Below are 21,651 nucleotides of genomic sequence, written 5' to 3' on the forward strand. Positions count from 1 at the left end.
GCGATCCTCAGTAATAATAAAATAAATAGAAAACGGATAAATGTCCACTTTTGCGTTAAACATTTAATTTATATATATTAATAATCTGATCTGATTAATCTGAATTAAAAGTTTACGTAGTAGGAGTTAGCGGCTCTTTTAAGACCTCCGAAAAAGTCAGAAATATGTCGGTTGAACGGAACACGACACGCACATACGGATGTGTGAGGCTAAAGTGAAAGGCAGCGAGCCGAACAAAATGCCGCGAGATCTCCGTACTGCCCGACTGACTACTTACACTCAGTCCTGAAACTCCCGCCTGGGCCTTTAAATATTCTCCCGCCTTTTCTGTCAGGCGCTCTCTGCGTGGGTGAAAGGTTAACGGAAGTGAAGACTGACTTCTGTATTTAAAGGCGCCAAGGAAAACTGCGGGAGGCAGAACTGCCATCTTTTGGGGGTGTCTGACGAGCTGGGTGATTCTGTTTTAATTTCTCTCCTTTTTAAAATAAAAAAAAGTTTCAAAATAGTCACCTTTACACTACTTCAGTGAAAATGCCGGAAGAATCATCTACTGTAGCCTCTGCCACTAATACAGCCACTGATGCACCGTCGTCCTCAACCTCATCTGAGCAGCCCGAAAGGTGGGTGCCCGTCAGTGGGTGCGATTTGAAGCTGGCTTGTGGGTACCTGTCTGTGCGGTTGGCAGCAGCGGAGTAAGGGGAGTTATCGGAGTGGGGATGTCCGATCTACGGCGCTCGAACTGTGTTTTGAATGTAGGCGAAAACATGGAAGCACGCGTGGGTTTTTTTTTTTTTTTTTTAAGGAGTGTGTAATAGTGTTGCATTGTGTTGCGGTCCCTTTCCGTCTCGAGTCACGAATCTCGCCGCCGTCATTTTGGGTCGGAAGCTTCATTTCGAGGGGGGCACGAACTTCTCCGAGTTTTTAGCTACAACTATTTGTAATGGTTCATAAGGTGTTTATAGTGAAAGAGAAACTGTTGTGGAGCTTTTATTTTATTTTATTTTCCAGCTATGATGAGTCTCCCTTACACGGATTTGCCAATGAGAAGAGCACACGTGTGCTGGAGGCGAGCTGGAATAGCGCGCGCCGTGGGGCTGCAGCCAAACAAAAGGGCACGTGGCGCGCGAGGTATTCTGCCGATGAACTTCAGGAGAGCGAGAACGTCATTTCACTTAATTTTAAAAAATTACGTTTCTAATAGGAAGTATCCCTCGATATCAAATCGATAAGTTTAGTGCCTGCCCATAATCCACTGATCGATTTGATTATTGTTGCAATTTCCTTTAAGGCAAATGCCCTTTTTATTAAGTATGCAAACCTACACAGTATTCTTTAAAACGTATCTTTCATCTGTTAAGTGGATTTTTTTTTCCTGCCATTCGCTGTGTATTGCTTTGTGCGCAATGTAGTCTTGATGCTATCTCTAGTTATTTACTGGTGTAAGTATGGCTCTCAGATTTACACTGTTAAGTACATGATTACACCTTTTGTCATGATTCGACTTTATGTACACACTAAAAGATGGAGTTGCACGCCGGCCTAGTAAGGTTCCTACTTTACTCAAGTATAAGCACATTGACAGCACTGGACGCAGTGTTTGGTTTTTTATTGGTTATTTCCCCCCTTCCCTATGGTTGGCTAGTTGTAAACGTACGCGAAACCGTTATTTATCCCAAGTTCATTTATCGTATCGAGGTATCTTATTTCACCGCTCAGTATTTAATTTAGCAGAGGCTGCGGTATCAACCCCTGGTCTGTCACCTAATTGTAGGCTAGCGTTTTGGCCTTGTTGTTCAAGACCGGGCTGTTGTAATTTATGTACTTGAAATTGTCAAACTGATTAGTGTAATCAAAATTTTTACTGTAAAATTTAAACCTACAGCTAAAGTATTTTAATACTGAAGTACACATGGCACTGTTTATCCTGGGGATGGGGGATTTTTCCACAGAAACTGGGTACATAACATAACTAACCATCCATCCATTTTCCAACCCTCTCTCACTCTGAATGTAAAAAAGACCAAAGAAATGATATTTGATTTTAAGAGACAGAAATCTGTATGTTCACCTATTGTAGTTCTGGGAGAGGAGGTCGAAATAGTGAATGAAATATAAATACTTAGGAACTTACCTAGATAACAATCTTAACTGGAATACAAATACAAAAAAAATATTTTCTAAATGCAACCAGCGCTTATTTCTCCTCCATAAACTCAAACTATTTAAAGTAGACAAGGACCTCATGTTGTCCTTCTATCGTAGTATGATCCAGTCTGTGATCACTTTCAGTTTCATTGCCTGGTTTAATAGTCTGACAAACCAAAACTCAAAAAAGCTCCAGCAGATTACAAAGTATGCAGCTAAAGTTATTAGTTATTGACTAGTGTGTGTCAGAGGGAAATGCTAAAGAAACTGGAAATCATCTCAACTGATGACAGACATCCATTACATGTAGAGCTAAACTTCAGTAAATCGGGGAGGATAGTTGCTTTGAAAACCAACACAAATCGCTCCAGAAACTCCTTTCTTTCTAGTGCCATACGACTTTTCAATAAGAAATATCTGAGATAATGTTTAAGGTTTTGATATATATCCTTTTTTGGTATAAATGTTTTATTTAACTGCCTTACCTTAACCTTTCTTATTTCTATTTGTCTTTTATTTCATTCTGTCTGTTACCTGTTATTAGATGCAACTGAGAAGGCAAATTTCATGTTTTCCTGTGTAAACATGACTAAATAAAGAAACCTAAACCCACTGAATCCAAACACAGGGTCATGGGGGGACTGCTGGAGCCAATCTCAACCAACACAGGGCACAAGGCAGGAACCAATCCCAGGCAGGGTGCCAACCCACCGCAGATAACATAACTAACCCACACAAATATCTCCAAGTTCTAACTTGGTTAAAGATAAAAGCACAGTCCTAGTAAGGCACTATAAAGATATCTTCCAGTAATTATAGAGGAGTCCCAGTTGTTTCTTCACACACTTCTGCAGAGTTAAGTCATTGGCTAAAAATACTCAATGTTAGAAAAGGAACTATTGAGTTGATTTAGTGAGCATTTGTTCAGTTATAAAAATGGATCTGATTGAAACTACTGAAAGCCTGTCCACTACAGACACAATTTGCTTATATGCCTGTGGTGGTTTGCTTTAATTTTTTTGTGTGTGGGTGAAGCTTTAATATTTGTAAAGTTCCCAGAAAACTGACTTGTAAATAAGGTTTGCCAAAGGCCCACTTCCAAACCCCAACGTTGCTAGGGGAAAAAAAAATACAAAAATAGCTGTGCAGAAACTTCCACTTTATGCAGCAACTAAGCAACGGTGTTGTATATATCGCTCACCCCATACAAGAATTTCAGGTGTTAAACTGGTAATGTTTAACCTTTGCCATTTTACCCTTCCACTGCATACCAACTAGCTCATTTTAAGTTCAGCCATATTAGCTAAGTTTTAGAAGGGAATTATGCAGTCTCCTATGCCCGCAATTTCAAGAAGTACAAATTGGAGAGCACAAGGCAAATGTGCAAAATGAATGACAATTGCAATAATGCTGGGGGAAAACAAATTACTTCAATGTTTTGTTGTCACTAGTTTACCCATTTGAAAAAGTAAACTTTGAACCTCTTACACAAAGCCCAGACAAGTGGCAAGCATTCTGACCAATTTAATGATGGTAAAATGTATAAACTTAAAGTACATGTCAGCTTAAGGTAACAGAGCAATCGTTCCAACCTTTTTCTCACACACACACACACCCTATTTGCACTTTTTCTAGGGTAATGAAGTAGTATTACAGTGCTTCATTACATACTGAAGACTCACAAGGTTTTTGTACAAATAGATGATTCTGTTACTTTTTGTGATTGTGTAACCTTTTTTCTTTCTAACTTCTCTTGCAGTGCCAATGTGGATGTTTTTGAGAATGCCAAAAAACTGTTGGGAACTGGAAATAAGCATATGGTGATGGGTAACATTCCTGCAGCAGTATCTGTTTTCCAGGAAGCCTGTGGAATGTTGTAAGTAACTGAAGAAGGCCTGTGTTTGGTTTGGTTGATGTCTTATATATTGCATTTGTCCCTACAACATTGCAGAATGGAATTCACTTTTCAATATTTTTTTTTTTTTTTTTTTTTTTTTTAAACCAGAGTGCTGCCTTTTTGTAACAAATCCTGAGAACAGACTGAATGACAGATTGATAGTTAAGATTCAGACGAAAATTTAGTTTCAATATGAACTGTTTATGATTAGCTTATTTCCTGTTCTTGATGCAGTATATTGGTCCTGAAAACTAGATCAAAAAGAAAAACCTAAGTTTAAGTTGCAGCTGTCTGTGTTGATATTAATGACCAATTTTGTTGTGTCCAAACTACTGACCGCTTTTCTATATGGATACAAGCTTGTGCAGTGATAGATGGTATCGGGCTAATCACTGTTTTTCTAGGGTGCTTTAATTCCAATATTAGAGTAGGCATTTTTCAAATCATGTGAAGTCAAATGCAGTTCTCTTGAGTAGAACATGCACAGCACTGATTCTCAATATAAATAATTGGAGCACTTGTTCTGTAATGAAACCCCAGGGAAGTTTTTTTTGCACTTGATTTTTGCTCACTTTAATTGCAATCATTTGAGTGACTTTTTTTTTTTTTTTTCTTTAGTCAAAATTGTAAAAGAGGAGTGTATATCTAAACATTGTTTCTGTTCTATTTAAGGGCAAAGAAATATGGTGACACTGCAGATGAATGTGCTGAGGCGTTCTTCCTTTGTGGAAAGGCACTCTTGGATCTGGCAAGGTGAGGATTTATATTTTATAGAGAAGTTGAATTAGTGCGAATAAGGCAAAGTTTGTAGATGTAAAGATTTATGAATTTTCTCCAATGCTTCCAGAATGGAGAACGGAGTCCTTGGAAATGCACTTCAGGGTGTACCAGAAGAAGAAGATGGCGTGGAAGATGAAACGGAAAAAGATGGAAAATTTGAAAGTACAGAAAACCTGGATGGTGAGTAGTTTGTTCAGAATGCATGCATGCATGCTTCATCTGATGCTTATTTTCCAACTCTTAGCTGGCAGAGTGCTTAATCTGAAGTCTAGATAGCATGACCTTTTAAGGCTTTGGTTGCTTCTTTGCAACCCTTCCACTTCTCTCCATTTTCCCTGTAAGGCTGAGGTTTAACTTTGTGGTGGGTGGCACCAGATCACTCAAGAAATCTAGTCATATGGATTGCTTAATTCGTGGTCTTGTACTTCTGTCGCCTGGTCTGTATAGAAAATACAAGGAAAGTGCTGCGGGACCAGGTCTATGATGCCATGGCAGAGAAAGAGAAGAAAGAAGGTGATGTGACAGAGGGGGCTGACACGACGAAAGAAGGGACTGACACAGTGACAGAGTGCAAACTAAATGAAGACCAGCCTGAAGAGAAATCTGAGCCTTTGAAGACTGAACAACCCCCCACTGCAGTAAAGGAAGAGACTGAAGCAAAGGTATCTTCAAAAGAAGCTGAGGTAACCGAGAATGAGAAGGAAGTATCTTCAACAGATGTGGAACGTGCAGCTGACTCTACAAATGAAGGTGATCCTCCTCCTGCAGAGGAAAAAGTATCTCCAAAGAAAGAACCTTCCAGTGAACAGAAGCAAGAAGAGGAGATGGCTATAGAAGAGAGCAAAAAGGAGATAGAAAGTGAAGATAAAGAGAACGAGGACCCTTTGAAAAATGGGGAGGCATCAGAAGAAGGAAAGGAAGGAAAAGAAGCCGAAGAAAATGAAGATGCCGATGAAGCAGAAGTCATGGAAGAGGGTGAAGGTAAACTGGGAGAGGGGGCTACCAAGGGTTTTTCACTGTGTGGGGTGATTTCTCATCTTAATGACCTAAATCATTGGAAGATGGTGGGGAAGTTTCTTAAGCATTGCACCTTTCTCTGCAGAACACTTTGCAAATGCTGCACTGCTCTAACATTTCTTTTAAGATGTTAGCCACTGATAATATGCTCCGCAGTGGAGGCTTGTAGTTTAAAGAAACACTAAATGCTGAACACCCATGTCTTTGAATTTACGTAGTGAAGTAGTCCTAGAACCAACACTTTTTTTATTTATATATAAAAAAATAAAAAAAATGTAGTTGTATACCTGTACTTTAAGAGACTTGGAAATTGAACTCTCCAGGCATTTGCTTAACTGCAGCAAAAGTCTTCCTATCTGGCTCTGATAAGGACCAAGTATATTTGGTGTCCGATTAGTGCTGTGTGGAGTTAAAGCTATGGATTTGGTTAATTTCTGAAGTAATGTCTTTTGCTTTTTAAAGATGCTGAAGAGGATGAAGTGGAGGAAGAGGATAATGCTGAAGATGAAAATACGGAGGATAAGGTGAGCTTCTAGCTCTAATTGTATCTCACTAGTTAGTGGTCAAGAAACCCAATATACAGTTGTGGCCAAAAGTTTGGAGACAAGTATTGTATTTCACAAAGTTTGCTGCTTCAGTGTTTTTAGATCTTTTTGTCGGATGCTTCTATGGTATACTAAAGTATAATTACGAGCATTTCATAAGTTTCGAAGGCATTTATTGACCAGTTTATGCAAAGAGTATTTGCAGTGTTGGCCCTTTTTCAAGACCCCTGCAATTTGTCCTGGCATGCTGTCAATCCACTTCTGGGCCAAATCCTGACTGATGGCCACCTATTGCATAATCAATGCTTGGAGTTTGTCAATTTTGTGGCTTTTTGTTCTTCCACCCACCTTGAAGATTGAATGGGATTAAGGTCTAGTGAGTTTCTTGGCCATGGGACCCAAAATTTTAGATTTTTTTGTTCCCCGAGCCACTTGCCCATAAGGCAAAAGTGATAACCCAGTGCTCCATGCTGGAGAAGCCATTTATTTCATCGCCAAACTGTTCTTGGATGGTAGGGAGAAGTTGCTCTCGGAGGATGTTTTGGTACCATTCTTTATTCATGGTTGTGTTCTTGGGCAAAGTGGACTCTTTGCATAAACCTAACGTAAAATGTCAAAAGCCTTAAACTTATGAAATGCTTGTAATTTATATTTCACTATACCTTTTAGAAACCTCTAAGATCTAAATGCTGAAGCAGCAAACTTTTATGAAAACCAATACTTGTCATTCTCCAAACATTTGGCCATCTATATGAAATACTACGTTAAGCTTTTGCCAAATTCATAATCGGTGTGCTTGCAAGTCTTTTTGGTGGCTTTTGATATTGGATGCTGTTCGGCATGTGTGTGCATGCAGCATATAACATTACTGCAGGAGTGTAATTGTTTTTTCTAATGTACTTTGCTTAACCTCTTAAGGAGAAAGCTGGAGAAAATTGTAAATGGAGTATTGGATGTGCATTCTTAATGCATATATACTCCTGTTGGGGTGGAGGGAGGAAATGAATAGCTGATCACAAGACCAAACTGACCATTTTTGGAGTGTTTGGGTGTCTGTTCTTGGATAACTGATGTTCCCAGTTTTAACAGGATTTAAAATTGCTTTTAGGAAAGTGAAGAGGATGAGGTTGGGAACCTACAGCTGGCTTGGGAAATGCTTGAGATTGCCAAAGTCATCTATAAAAGGTATGAAAGATTGGAGTGGAATAAATCTATAAACTGCAGGACATTTGTCCAGAGTATTGATTGCCACTGAACTTGTCCAGTGCCCTTGTGGATTGTTTGTATCCTCGTAATTCAAAATGGTTATAGTACTGGAGCAGAGTATTAATAATACTGTTATGCTGCATTAGTCCTACCAATATTTTGTCAGAGAAAAAAATTTAGTGATTAGAACTAAACAAGATAGTATCTTATTTCAATAAAATGTATTGGATTCAACAAATCCCCCTTAGTGCAGCACTTGTCTGGGACTCGAGTCTTGCATTTTGTGTTCTAAAGGATGGCACTGCATCAGGTGGTACAAAAGATGAGCAGTATTACCTGTATTTGTGGGACATGCTTTCAACACAATCTGCAGTGTACTCCACTCTGGTTCTTGTCAGACTTTGTTAAAAGGGTAGTGTGGAGATATTTTTGTTGTTTACAATGTCCTATTCTTTTTGACCCTTGGGCCATGCCTATTGGGGGTGTCTTCAGCATAAATTTATTTATTTTTTTTTCTTCCCCTCCCATTAACATTTTCTGTTGCCATTTTTTCTTCTAACTCCCACTACTAAAGTGGTGATGTGTCTGGCTGCTGCAACCCAAACATTCCAGTCACCTGACTGGTTTGGCATGGTACCATTGTTATCAGTGGCTTAGCATGTCTTTCAAAAAAATGGATTTAATGGGTTAGTGATTTTTCTGTCGACCATGTGTCAACTTTTCCTCAATAGAAACATTTTGCGATTTAGCTTTATTGCTCAGCCTGAACTTTTAAGTAATGAAAGTTCAGAAACTTAATGCTCTAAAAGCTATACCCGAAGTGCTATCAGGTTTCAAATTAGCAGGTTGTATTGAAGTTAGCATTTTAGTAACTGCTAGATATCACAAGAGCTTAACGGCACTAGCTTTATATTTTCAGTAAAACAATCAGTTTAAGTGTGTGGGAGACTGGAAGTGCACAACTTACTATGGAAGACATGTATATAAAAATCAAGGTATATGTAAATGGTTCACAGCAATGGTGATACAGCAGTGCATCAATGCTTGTCAAAATCTGTCGCAAGCATGTCTGTAAATCCTTTGAGGTAAGAAGTATGTTCCACCAACAGTGTTCTGTGTGTATAAACGCAGGATTTTGTTACCCCTTTATTTTGGGGTTGGATCCTAAATAGATTTGTGCATGATTTGAGAGCACAGTGTGACTGGTCAAATCTGAGTTAATTTACTTGCAGAGTCAGATTTGTAAGAGTTGAAACGATGGAGACTTGTTATACTACACTATCCCAATAAAGAAACAGAGGCTTAATGATCATTATCTATTTATGATGAGCAAAACCTATAGATATCTATTCAAGCATCTATTTTTATAACCTGCATAAGATTTTGGGTTCACAATTACACAGGACTATGGAATGTGATAAGAAATGGAACACTGATGCCTCAATTTCTCCTTGCAACTATTGCAAGTTTCAAACTAAATGGTTGTTAGGGTTATCTGCACTAGTAATGAAATGAGCTGCTCATTTTAGTCCCAATTAGTTTAAATGCTTTGAATTACAAAGTGTTTCTCCCTATTGACTTGTTCTGTATTTTTAAATGTATCATTGTATAGAGTTAGCAGGGCAGGCAAAAACCTGCCTGTTTCATCACCCAATATGAGAACGCACTAAATGTCATTTGTTTTGCTTTTAAAGACCAATCCATATTCATAAATGTAACGCCTAAATATGACACACCTAGTAAAAACACATATGGCATATGAATAGTTAAGATAAATTAACTGGACTGACATTACAAAATTGTTGATTAGTACCAAGACTAAGTAATAACCAAATGTTGCCTTTCATCTAAGACTGTGTTTAAAAAAAAAAAAAAAAAAAAAAAAAAAAAAAAAGGCTTTTGTACATCAGTTGTTTAACAAGTGTTGTCTGATATTGTCCGTTTTTTACAAGAAGCTTTGGACAATTCAAACACCAGGAAATGTTACAAACCTAATCCGATGATTGTCAACCCCAGTTTTAAAAGCATGTTAAAATTTTGTAGTGAAAGTATCCTGAATTCATAATTCATGAATTCAACAGTACTAATTTTTTTTTAACCATTCTTAGCATTTGTTTCCCCAACCCACTTACTAAAGGGGGGGGGGGGGGTGCCAGAATACACTTACCAATAACCACTTGGTAAATCTGGCAGTCCATGATTGCATTCTTTATAGATGCTCTTGTTACATTGAGGGTAATATCCATGTCTATTGCACATTGTAAAATTCAAGCCCTTAATTATATTGGTATCAAAATACTAGTTTGCTTAAATGACTGTGGGTAGCTACTTGAAGACTACCAGTATTTAATCCAATTGCTGTTAGTATTTTATGTTCTACTACAGAGTAGGACACAGTATTGTTAAGTACTTCCATTACTCAATTGAACTGATTTTTGGTATGGTATCAAATAGGTATAGTATAAATTTCACTGTTATTGGTTTCAAAAATTCTGGTTCTATCAATTTAAAAAAAAAAAAAAAAAAAAAAAAAAGGGGGTCTCCATTCTGGCAAGCTACAGTGGCCTCCTTTGTCCTAATCCTCAGAGTGTGTGTGGAGAGGTTAAAATCCAATGCCCCAAAAAAACTCTTAAATTTGTTTTTGGTGCTTTGTCCTTGTTTTTGTAATAGGCAAAATAGCTGAAAAGATCAACCCATTAGGCATATGTCTTCTAATGCTTGTTTGCATAATTTTCACTTAAGATACCAATTTACACTTTCCTTGATTCTTTCTCCGTGATTGTCTAACTTCAGTTCCTATTACCCCATACAATAAAATTGTTGCTTCCTTTGTGTTAGGAAAGAGTCTAAGGAGGATCAGTTACGGGCAGCACAGACCTACCTGAAGCTTGGTGAAGTTGGTTTGGAATCTGGTATGTGGTGTGTCCCAACTTTAGGAATTTGCTGCATTGGGACTTTAAATGTAATTTATAATGCTTTAGCTTTTATTTTGATCCCAATTTAACAGGCAATTATACCCAAGCTGCGGAGGATTTCCAGGAGTGTCTAACTCTTCAGAAGAAGTATTTGGAACCCCACAGTCGACTGCTTGCTGAGACATACTACCAGCTTGGCCTTGTGTCTGGTTATTCAGGGCAATATGATCTTGCCATTCAGTACTATAACCAATCTGTGGAGGTTATACAGAATCGACTTTGTAAGTAACAAGTATGAATTGCCCTGCTTAAGATGAGACTGCTTCAATGAAGTTTGTGAATGAGTTTTATTTCGAAGGAGGGATGGTTGGAGTTGATATATACATCTTAGAGCTAATTTCTTGGTCTTAACGCTTGGCATTACATGTCTTGTTAATCCACTCAATCACCATCTGTCAAGCAGTTATGTTTAAATTGGAATATTTCTCCAGGAGGTTCAGTAGTTTGCAGTGATTTTCTCACTGTCCAGTCATTTTCATACAAATAGCTAGGAGTGACAATACAGGATTGGGTCGTGGAGTTCTTGCACCACTAGTCCAGTCTTTTAGTTTTTTGAAGATCTGAGAAGCCTGGATATGCACAGTTGCACTTCAGCCGTAGGGGGAGAAGTAACCTGGCTACTAAGGTGTGGCAAGGGCATCTTCAGGCTGGAAGATAGCCTTTACTGTCTAGGAAATGCACTTAGAAGTAGCATGATTTTACTTTACAGCTTGCTTGTTGCAGTTATTCCTATTTATCTTGCCTGTCTGCTCAAAGGTAGTAACTGGTATTGGAGGTTTTTGTTTGATTTTTGTTTTTTGAGTTGAAATTCTAAACAAAATTAACCTTGAGTTTTGGAGAAATACTCCAGTGCAGTTAAATTGCATTAATTTTCTACAGCTACTTTTTAAGTAGTTGGCTTCAAAGACATCATTAAATGGTAGTTTTAAAACCAGTTACACATAAGGAAAAAGCGCAAATAATGTTCCACTTTTTTTTTTTTTTTTTTGTGATTTTAAAATGCTTTCCACTGACTCATAAAACTGCCATTAAACCAGAAGTGGCAAGGATGACAATGGAAGTCATTTAAGTTTACTCTGGTTCAACTAGTTGCCCCAATATTTCATCCTCCGTCCTCCTCAAAGATTTTGGGTTCCTCCAAAAGCAGGTCTTGGTATTTCTAAAGTCCCTAATATTGGATACTTCTGAAATTGTTTGCTTTCTGTATGCAAGGTAAAACTTGGAAGTTTGACATGCTGCTTACACCCATCTCATAATGTATAAACATTTTTCATGTCACTTTCTCTTGTAGGATGGCATCTTTTAAAATTGCATGGATATTTGTTTTGGTTAGAGGCAATATAATAGGAATTAACAATACTTGCATTGTGCATTCTATTCTGGCTAAGGGTCACGGAAGAATGAAAATGTACCTTCCAGTTGGCTACAGTGAGCAGAAACTCTCCCAATCAGAAGTTTGTTTTCTAATCGGTTATAGTTATTTTCTGACCTGCCTAAGTGTTAAATAGGTTTGTGGGGGTGCTGGAGCCTATTCTAGCCATCATAGGGCACAAGGCAGGAGCAAAACCTGGACCGGATGCTGGGAAAGTGTGTGTTGCATGCATACATACACAGGGCCAATTTAGTACCATCAAACCTGCATGTCTTTTTACTGTCTGAGGAAACCCATGCAAACTCCATGGAGGTACACAGGACATGAACCCTGGCCTCCTTACTGCATGGCAGCAGTGCTATCGCTGTCCCACCCCAGTTTTATAGTGCCTTTTTATAATCCAATTTCTTGGCATTTTTGAGTGAAAAATCAACTCGTATCTTAAGTGGATAACAGTGACTTAACTGAATATCAATGATTTTGTTTTATAGCAGTAATGGTTTTATTGTGCCAGTCTTTCCACCTTGTAAACTTTCTGTATGCATGTTAAAGTAATAAAGAATTGGTTTCCTCCATTTCCCAATCAGTTTAGGGAGTCTGTGGTACAATTTGTGGTTTGTAAAATGCTAAGCATAAATGAGGAAAAGTTGTTGTGTGGTGGTTGGTGTGTGTATATATAGTAAAATTATTCCTGGAACACCTCTTACTTGTTGCAATGAAAGCAGGTGATGCTGGACTGTTGTGCTGCTCCGAGAAGTTAACTCTCCATTAAATTTTAAGTGACCTCCTTTTAGTGAGTTTGGCTGTCATAGCTACATCCATTGCCCTGAACTTTATGCTGCATGTGTAGTATACCTTAGGCACATGGCCAAGAAAAGCACCATTGGCCTTAATTGTTTTTGCCTGTATTCCTGAAATACACTGCCTTTTGTGGTTCCAGTTTAATTGCTTCATAAAGCCTTTATTCCTCCTTCAGCAATGCTGAAAGAAGTCCTTGAAAAGGCTGAAAATGAAGACTCTGTGGTTGACGATAAGAAGGAAATGGAAGAATTGAAAGTTCTTCTTCCAGAAATAAAAGAGAAGATTGAGGATGCCAAAGAGAGTAAAACCACTGGCCATGTGGCATCTGAAGCAATAAAGGAGACTATGGTAAGTAGTGCGTAATCGTGGCAGACCTCTACAGTTTCATCTGAATATGTGAGAATTAAGGTTTTTTTTTTTTTTTTTTTTTTTTTTTTTTGGACAAGGATATAAAGGAATCTCCAATTTTTCTAGGTAGACTAACTCATAATACCACTTCATTTAAAGTAGTACAGTCTACACTTCTCCACCCTTGTTTACTCCAGCTTTTCTGAAGGCAATGTACAGACTGTTTAGAAGTGTTCTTTCATTGCAGACTGGTGGTTCTACAAGTGCATTCTCTGGGGATTCTGGGAGCACATCTGCAGTAAGTGGGCTTTCTCTTGGTTTACTAAACATACATAGTTCAGACCCTGCCAATTTATTCAGAAGTATCACACATGGGTACATTTGAATTTGGACTGTACAGCTCATCACTTTTTTTTTTTTTTTTTTTTTTTTTTAATCCCCACCCATTACCCTAGACACCAGCAAATTCAAGTGAAGGGGCTTCATCCAAGGCTGTTTCAGATATTTCCCATCTTGTGCGGAAGAAGGTAGGAGTGTGTGTGTGTATTTAGGGGTTGGAAGGAGGTGGGTTAAAATGAGCTAGGTATAAAGTGAAAAACTAGAAAGCATGCAAGTGTAAAGAGGCGAGGCTGGTAAGTTTGGTACAGTTTGCCTGTGCCCTTGCTGTGTTGTGGTAAGAGTGCTCAAAGTGGCTTTAGGTTTTACTGGTGGCTGTCAATTAGGCGACTTATTTTTATTTTTTTTTTTTTGTTTGTTTCCCTCCCCCTCCCTTTTTAAACTTTTTTTATCACTCTAGAGAAAACCTGAAGATGAGAGCCCAATAAAAGAAGCTAAAAAGTCCAAACCAGAGACAGCAGTAAATGGTGCAGAGGAACCTGCCAGTAATGGCAATGGAGTTGAGAAAATGGAAGAGGAGGCGAGTTGTTTTGCAATGGTTTTTAGTTATAGCAGAAATTTGGATAGTACAGCTTAAGCCGAACCACCTTATTTTTCACCCTAAAGCCACTCTGAGTATCTCAGTCAGTGGTAAAATTTTTAAACTTCAGAATTGGCTAGTAAATTCAGTATTTAACTGGGTAAAGCTTGGTTTCTTGCTTTTTTCAGTAGATCAGATAGTGTGGTTTTATATAGATATCCATTAAATGGCAACAAGAAGAAATTAATGCAAGAGAAATAGTATGTTAGTTTGGGGGACATCCTGTTTAGCAGTTCCCTGCTTTCACTTTTTTATTCTGGGTTCTAAATTTTGTTTTGTCTTTGTTTAGCCCTCCCAGTCTGCTGTTTCAGTAGAGACCTCTGCATGATTTCCTTGAAGATGGCAGTTCTTGCCCACATCAACGAAGCACCCCTGTTCATTGCTTTTTGGTTTTTTGTACATACTTTTCATGTTTTTTGTAAAATTGTAGTAAATTTCAATAAAGCTTATTTGTGAAAAGGGATTCTTTCAATATCCCACTTAAGGGAGTTGCAGTTCTTCAGGATGCTCTCTACATATGGAGTTTGACATTTTGCAGGGTGAAAGTTTTAAAACTCAGACTTGGTTCTGTAGGTGTCAGACCAACTCTTTAAAATTTTGGCAAAAGACTAAATGGTGACTTTGTTCAGTTCTCGGCAAAAAAAAGTCACAAAACTGTTCGAGGCAATATACATTAAGAGGGATTTAAAATAGATTGTTTTCAGAATAAGTTTAAGAATCCTGTGGTGGTGTTTCTGCATCCACACTTGCAGTAGGTGCATATGGGTGTTTCTCACCCCCAAACCCCCCACTTTAGAAATGGAATAATTTGGCCAATGCAGAAACTGCTAATATCATTGACTCATTTGACATGGATAATGAAGAATTGGATGGTGCTGCAATCGTACTTAAAGATGTTTGTTCAACTAAAACCCCCCACAAAAAAATTGCTGGCAGTTTGTAGGTGTGGAGGTTTGTGGGGACAATTAAACAAAAGGTTGCAAACTCTTTATTTTTCAGTCCTTGTATCTCCTTGTTCTTTGCTTCAGACTGGTCATGTCACAATTGCCTCGCTGGGTCTGCAGCAGTTTCTGGCTTGCTTCTTAGTGTTTGGTAAACCAGCTGGAATAAAAAAAAAAAAATTTTTTAAATTTGGTATACTAATGACTTGATAGATGAACACGTTCTCTATATCCTTAAACTGTGTGTGTATTCGTCTTGACAACCAAAGTTCAATGCTGGGCATAGACCCTAGTCGTACCAAGAACTAGTTACTGGTGCACATAGTGCTTATCCTAAGGGGGGTGTATACTGTTTTGAAATGGTTTTTATCCCCCTTATTTCCAGTACAGAGCAGCTATTTGTCAAGAGTCCGTTTTTGTTTTACTCTTGTTCTCTGAAGCAAGCCTATGATTAAGATCTTTTGGTAGTCTATTGAACTCGTGCTATAAGCTTACTATAAAGTTATTAGGAAAGCCAAATGTGGAATATGTTCTCTGATCAGTAAAAATAGTGATCAGGGAAAAGTATATAAAGCTGGTTTGGGGGTAGGAGGAGGACTGAAATGCTTATTCATATTACATTTATTATATGCCCTTGCTACCTCTTCTGTCAAAGGAGATTCTTGAATAGACATCACTCCCAACTCTTGTGTATAATTCTTGAGGATGGCTTTATTTTGCATAGGATCACAATCAAATTAAGCCTAACGCTGCCATCCATGTATTGCTTTGACTGAAAGCCTATATTAGATGAGCAGTAATGGTGCTCAGTTACGAAGTATTGGTATTCCGTCTGGAAACATTTCTGCCGTGATGGAACTCTGCCAAAAGTGAACTCTTGCGTCTCCCTTAAATACACCCCTCATGCCTTTTGGGTTTTGCACCTGATTCATGGAGCTTTAGAAAAGAGCACAATTTATCACAAAAGACTACTCTACCTGTTGTACAATAACAAATGCAGAATTCAGTGTTTGAATAATTCATTTTGTTCATAATCTGTTGCAGGAGTTGTTTAATCAGGGTTTCTGGCTAGCTATTTGGCTGAAGAAAAGTCTTGTAAGTTTTGTTCTTTCACTTTTGTTATGTTGCTAGTTTTGATGTGTATTGATGTAGGGGTAGATAAAGGTTTTTGTATGATAGGTGTATGCCATTTCTTTTGCAAACCTTTTCATTTATGAAACTCCTTAGTCAGGGCATGACAGCTCAGGTGTGACTGTACGATTCTGGTTCATGCTGAAAAGTGCCAAATGGTTCCAACGTTACTGAAAACTCTTCCTTCATTATCCTCTAAAAGAGCTGATGCTGCCAGTTGTCATTAAATACACAGCACAAGTTATTTTTCTTTTAGGTGATAACTTTTATCACCGAGCCTGGCTCGCTGCAACACTTGCCCTCCTGCAATCACCACAAAAGAGATAAAATGAAGGGTACTCTTGCACACAGTTGGTAAAATGGACCATTGGTTCATTAAAAGGTAGATGGTGGTATTGGGGTTTGTGGACTGGCTCACTGCTCCACAGCCACAAAGAGTGCTCCATTATAAGGGGATGAATACTTATGCCATAAATCTTTTGGGTTTTATATTTGTAACTTTAAACCACTTTGCAGAGATCTGTTTTAACTTTGACAAAGTCTTTCTGCTGATGAATGGAAACAAAAATCTGATTCAGTAATGTAGAACAATAAAACATGAATCTTGAATAGTTTTAGATACTGTATAAGGTGATAGGTCAATAAGAATTATACAGTATCTCACAAAAGTGAGTACACCCCTCACATTTTTGTAAATTATTTTATATCTTGTCATGGGACAACAGGGACGATATGACACTTTGATGCAATGTAAAGTAGTCCATGTAGTTTGTCTAACAGTGTAAATTTGCTGTCCCCTCAAAATAACTTGACACACAGCCATTAATGTCTAAACTGCTGGCAACAAAAGTGAGTACACCCCTAAGTGAAAAATGTCCAAATTGTGCCCAATTAGCCGTTTTCCCTCCCTGATGTCATGTGACTCGTTAGTGTTACAAGGTCTCAGGTGTGTTAAATTTGGTGTTCTCGCTCTCACACCCTCTCTCGTACTGATCACTGGAAGTTCAACATGGCACCTCATGGCAAAGAACTGAAAGGATATGGAAAAAAAGAATTGTTGTTCTATATAAAGATGGCCTAGGCTATAAGAAGATTGCCAACACCCTGAAACTTAGCTGCAGCACGGTGGCCAAGACCATACAGTGGTTTAACAAGACAGTTTCCTCTCGGAACGGGCCTCGCCATGGTCGACCAAAGAAGATGAGTGCACGTGCTCAGCGTCATATCCAGAGGTGGTCTTTTAAAAATAGACGTATGAGTGTTGCCAGCGTTGCTGCAGACGTTGAAGGGGTGGGGGGGTTAGCCTGGCAGTGCTCAGACCATACGTCGCACACTGCATCAAATTGGTCTGCATGGCTGTCGTCCCAGAAGGAAGTCTTCTGAAGATGATGCACAAGAACGTCTGCAAACAGTTTGCTGAAGACAAGCAGACTAAGGACATGGATTACTGGAACCATGTCCTGTGGTCTGATGAGACCAAGATAAGCTTATTTGGTTCAGATGATGTCAAGCGTGTGTGGTAGCAACTAGGTGAGGTGTACAAAGACAAGTGTATCAGGCCTACAGTCAAGCATGGTGGTGGGAGTGCTGCTGACACTGGGGAGCTACAGTTCATTGAGGGAACCATGAATGCCAACATGTACTGTGACATACTGAAGCAGAGCATGATCCCCTCCCTGGGCCGCAGGGCAGTATTCCAATATAACGACCCCAAACACACCTCCAAGATGACCACTTCCTTGCTAAATAAACTGAGGGTAAAGGTGCTGTACTGGCTAAGCATGTCTCCAGACTTAAACCCTATTGAGCATCTGTGGGGCATCCTCAAATGGAAGGTAGAGAAGCGCAAGGTCTCTAACATCCACCAGCTCCATGATGTCGTCATGGAGGAGTGGAAGAGGATTCCACTAGCAACCTGTGAAGCTCCAGTGAACTCCATGCCCAAGAGAGTTAAGGCAGTGCTGGAAAATAATGGTGGCCACACAAAATATTGACACTTTGGGTACAAGTTGGACATTTTTCACTTAGAGGTGTACTCACTTTTGTTGCCAGCAGTTTAGACATTAATGGCTGTGTGTTTGAGTTATTTTGAGGGGACAGCAAATTTACACTATTACTCAAGCTGTACACTGACTACATTGTATCAAAGTGTCATATCATCATAGAAGGCTAGATGGCAGCTACCCTTGATTGCAGCGGTGGCCCGGATTCCCACAGGGCACTGTGGGACTTGGAGTTCTTTATCTCAGCCCTGCTGGGTACCGTGGGTGCTGCAAGGGGGGTGCTGTAAAAATGGAGGAGCCATATGGCATGGGGTTTCCGCCAAACCCGGAAGTGCCTACAGACCACATGGACGGGAGAACAGAAACACTTCTGTGTTGGCCACTATAAGAGGACTTGCCAGCCTCACAGCAGTGACCCAGAGTCAAGAGGTGGAGGACAAAGCTTGCGAGGAGGAGTGGAGGCAACAGGAGAAGAGTGAGAAAGGACTGTGCATCATATTGTTTGTGCTTGTGTACTATACTGTATTGTGCTGTGAAGTGAGGACCAACAGAAAACTCTTCCCCACTGAAGAATAATACGTGCTATGTTAAACTTGTGTCTCAGCCTGTCTGTGTTGGGGTATAGGGAGCGGTACGCCCCCTGGTGGTCCACAATATATTTATATATATGTATATACTGGGGGGCTTACCCCCCTGCTTGCTTTGTTTGCCAACACCTCTTTTCTGCGCTATGCGCCAGCCACTTCGCATCTCCGCGGCTCATGTTGTGAAGAGGGGGGCTGAACGCACCCCAAGGAGACCACACAAAATATTGGGCACAATTTGGACATTTTTCACTTAGGGGTGTACTCACTTTTGTTGCCAGCGGTTTAGACATTAATGGCTATGTGTTGAGTTATTGTGAGGGGACAGCAAATTTACACTGTGATACAAGCTGTACACGGACTACTTTACATTGTATCAAAGTGTCATATCTTCAGTGTTGTCCCATGAAAAGATATAATAAAATATTTACAAAAAATGTGAGGGGTGTACTCACTTTTGTGAGATACTGTATGTATATGTCATGAATGAATGAATGGAAGCTTAGTCCTGGTCATATTGTGTCACCTTCACCACCCTCTCTAGTCCGCTGAGCTGGTGCCATACCAGGACTGTCTCAGCTCCAAACCTCTGCTTGTGCACAAGACTGTCAGGGGCCTAAACTCCATCTATTGTGCCAGTTGTAGAGAGGCAGCTTTTTGAATGAGGCCCATGATCTTGGGGAGTCGTCAGACTCTGCTGCAAATGGCAGCTATTAAGGCTACGTTCATGCTACAGTTTGATTTGTTGTGGGTTGTGCATTTCTTTCTCTCTGTCTTCCTCAATTGGTATCACAACTTTCCAGACTGGATCTGATACAGGTGATTTTGGGCTATACAAAAATAAATTGTGTATGTGACTTGAATCATAATTGCCTGGAAATTAACTCTTTCCTAGACTAGCTTTGCATCACTGTTTGTTTGATCACTGTAATACCTGAATTGAAAATGGAGGCAAATGGGAAGAAAAAGTGGTGGAGTTAATGAGCATTTGGGGGGTGAATAATGAAAATGATGCTCTTCACGTGTGTATTTTTATGAGTCTTGCAGCCTCAAGTTGACCTAACTAGTCAAACAGCCTGTGTTGACATTCTGGAACTGTCACACCTCTGTTCTGCATGAAAACCCTCCACCTTGCTCCCACCAGTTTTGGTTATTCTATCATGTTTGCCAGTTTCAGTGTACAGATGTGGCAGGGATAACTACATTTTAAACAAGAACTATGATTTTTGGTTTCTATTTCTCTCTTCCTTACCATCATGACCCGACAAATTTATAGATGTCCTGCACTGAAGTACAACATAAAGTAGTGTGGTAGACAGCATTCTAATAGGTCACATCTGTCTGAATTTGTTGCTACTAATCTTTGCACATCTGTACAACATACAAGATTGATGTCTAAAACCACTTGTATAAGATTTATTAGAGTCATTAGAAGTAATTTTTAGTTGTAATGTGAATATTTTCAAGGTCTAGTCTAGTGGTTTCCAAGTTCAGTCCCAGTGGTCCCGTGAGGCTGCAGGTTTTTGTTTCACTCAGTTTTGTAATTAGTCTATTATCCATCTATCCATCCATCCATTTTCCAACCCGCTGAATCCGAACACAGGATCACGGGGGTCTGCTGGAGCCAATCCCAGCCAACACAGGGCACAAGGCAGGAACCAATCCCGGGCAGGGTGCCAACCCACCACAGAATTAGTCTATTATTAACCCTTAATTTAATGTTTAAGGTTTTGATATATATCCTGTTACCGTGTTTGTTTTGTTTTGTTGGTATAAATATGTTTTATCTAACTGCCTTACCTTAACCTTTCTTATTTCTATTTGTCTATTTTATTTCATTCTGTCTGTTACCTGTTATTAGATGCAACTGAGAAGGCAAATTTCATGTTTTCCTGTGTAAACATGACTAAATAAAGAAACCTAACCTAACCTAACCTAAGTATCCTTGAGTATGCGAATCACCATTAAGTTGAATGAATTCTGTTGGATCTACTTTATCAAAGCCTTTGGAGATTTTGAAGAGCAGGATTAAACTGGTTTAAACTTTAATTCTCTGAGTCGGTCGCAGTGTGACATGTCCTTAAGTCTCGAGATGCGCGTTGTTGTTCTCCTCTACACACCGTTAAGTGTGACTCTTTTGTTGTTGTTGTAGCGTGGTGACCAGAACTGCACACTGTACTCCAGATGTGGTCTCACTAGTGCATTATATTGTCTGAGCATAATGTCCCTTTAATTATATTTAGTAGTATTTTATGATATGTCTCATCAATCTAATTGCTTAACTGTCCTTTTTTTCCTTTCCTATTCTGCATTCAGAAAGTTCCCTAACGTATCTGCATTTAGAATAAATTCAGAAATGTGTTTCCTTTGTCACCATTTTAAACACTTAACTTCTTTTACCATTTTTATGTCAGTTCACCATATTGCTGTGGAGTTTTAATCCTTAAATTGTATCCAAATGCTGACAATTAGTAATGATTAGAGCAGGTAGAGGGGCACGTGACACTGAATGTTAAAGCAGAGCCGCTACTTCCAATTTTTCCGGCATGTGTATGCTAAATATTTATAATTAAGTGGTCCTCAAGTTCAGTCCTGTGAACCACCTTAACAGCAGGCGTTCAATTCATGCACCTCCAGCTTTTAACTGGACTCGTAACTTTTAAACAAGCTTTTATTTCCCAGTTTCTGCCTTTTTGTGTCAATCCAGCAATTCTAAAATAGGTTTGGTATAAGTATATATTTAGGGGAAAGTAAGTAAGCATTTTTGTGATGATGTTAATATGTATATTTTTTTTATCTTTTATGCTTGGGTCATTTAAGCATTTTCTTATTAATAGGCTCACAAGTGAATTTTACACTGAATTAGCTCCTTCCTTTTAGTAGATAGATAGATAGATAGATAGATAGATAGATAGATAGATAGATAGATA

General features: G+C 39.0%; 2 protein-coding genes across 5 annotated transcripts in view; one reads left to right on the plus strand and one right to left on the minus strand.

Moving 5' to 3' along the window:
• The first annotated feature begins 356 nt into the window (after window positions 1–356).
• On the plus strand, window positions 357–14,521 carry nasp (nuclear autoantigenic sperm protein (histone-binding)). Of its 3 annotated transcripts, XM_028810887.2 has the most exons (14): window positions 360–620; window positions 3,905–4,021; window positions 4,715–4,795; window positions 4,890–5,002; window positions 5,270–5,803; window positions 6,302–6,363; window positions 7,493–7,569; window positions 10,429–10,502; window positions 10,598–10,786; window positions 12,914–13,086; window positions 13,334–13,384; window positions 13,542–13,613; window positions 13,883–14,002; window positions 14,352–14,521. In XM_028810887.2, exons 1-14 carry the CDS (start codon window positions 532–534, stop codon window positions 14,388–14,390), a joined length of 1,791 nt encoding a protein of 596 aa, XP_028666720.1. In that variant the 5' UTR covers window positions 360–531; the 3' UTR covers window positions 14,391–14,521. The 3 variants fall into 3 exon arrangements, with proteins under 3 accessions (XP_028666721.1, XP_028666720.1, XP_028666722.1); XM_028810888.2 differs by lacking the exon at window positions 13,883–14,002 and having other exon boundaries at window positions 357–620; XM_028810889.2 differs by lacking the exon at window positions 5,270–5,803 and having other exon boundaries at window positions 361–620.
• Window positions 13,849–21,651, minus strand: part of LOC114658825 (uncharacterized) — a 148,679-nt gene continuing 140,876 nt past the window's right edge. For both annotated transcript variants that reach the window (XM_051932700.1, XM_051932701.1), the window contains exon 31: window positions 13,849–15,163. In XM_051932700.1, coding sequence (XP_051788660.1) covers window positions 15,101–15,163 — 63 coding nt within the window. In that variant the 3' untranslated portion in view covers window positions 13,849–15,100. The remainder of the gene's footprint in view (window positions 15,164–21,651) is intronic.

Source organism: Erpetoichthys calabaricus, chromosome 10 (genome assembly GCF_900747795.2).
Source record: "Erpetoichthys calabaricus chromosome 10, fErpCal1.3, whole genome shotgun sequence".
In the NCBI taxonomy this organism is placed as follows: Eukaryota; Metazoa; Chordata; class Cladistia; order Polypteriformes; family Polypteridae; genus Erpetoichthys; species Erpetoichthys calabaricus.

Coding starts and splice junctions, on each gene's coding strand:
- nasp (XM_028810887.2), top strand. CDS start 532: ATGCCGGAAGAATCATCTACTGTAGCCTCTGCCACTAATACAGCCACT. Junction 4,022..4,714: donor CAGGAAGCCTGTGGAATGTT/GTAAGTAACTGA, acceptor GTTCTATTTAAG/GGCAAAGAAATATGGTGACA. Junction 13,087..13,333: donor AAGCAATAAAGGAGACTATG/GTAAGTAGTGCG, acceptor CTTTCATTGCAG/ACTGGTGGTTCTACAAGTGC.